We start from the raw sequence: 333 nt of genomic DNA on the forward strand, positions 1-333 counted from the left end.
ACTTACGTCCTGATAATTCAAAGAGTACCCGATCATTCAGGCCGAGCCTCAACTCCGGCATTCCCGAGAGGAAGACTTTCAGCTTGACACTGCCCACTATCTCACTGAGAAGTACGCTGCCATTAGTGTTCACCTGAAATACACAAGGAAACAAGCCATATACCTTTGTATAAGCGGATAGACATAGAAGGGGTGTACCTAAAGGGGAGCATTGAGTACCCCCACTTGGAGGGTGCTGGCCTTGCAGAGTGTGCACCCGAAAGTAGACGTATATTTGTGTCTTTACTGGGAGAGAGAGGGAGAAGCATGGGAGCATGTATTCAGCTAAGTAAA

The 333-nt window shown here is 47.7% G+C and overlaps 1 protein-coding gene across 2 annotated transcripts in view; it reads right to left on the reverse strand.

The window, feature by feature from the left end:
• Positions 1–333, reverse strand: part of AP1M2 (adaptor related protein complex 1 mu 2 subunit) — a 22,642-nt gene that overhangs the window by 11,546 nt on the left and 10,763 nt on the right. For both annotated transcript variants that reach the window (XM_018562391.1, XM_018562392.1), the window contains exon 6: positions 7–133. In XM_018562391.1, coding sequence (XP_018417893.1) covers positions 7–133 — 127 coding nt within the window. The remainder of the gene's footprint in view (positions 1–6; positions 134–333) is intronic.

This window comes from Nanorana parkeri, unplaced genomic scaffold (genome assembly GCF_000935625.1).
Source record: "Nanorana parkeri isolate BGI_ZX_2015 unplaced genomic scaffold, ASM93562v1 scaffold576, whole genome shotgun sequence".
Lineage (NCBI taxonomy): Eukaryota > Metazoa > Chordata > Amphibia > Anura > Dicroglossidae > Nanorana > Nanorana parkeri.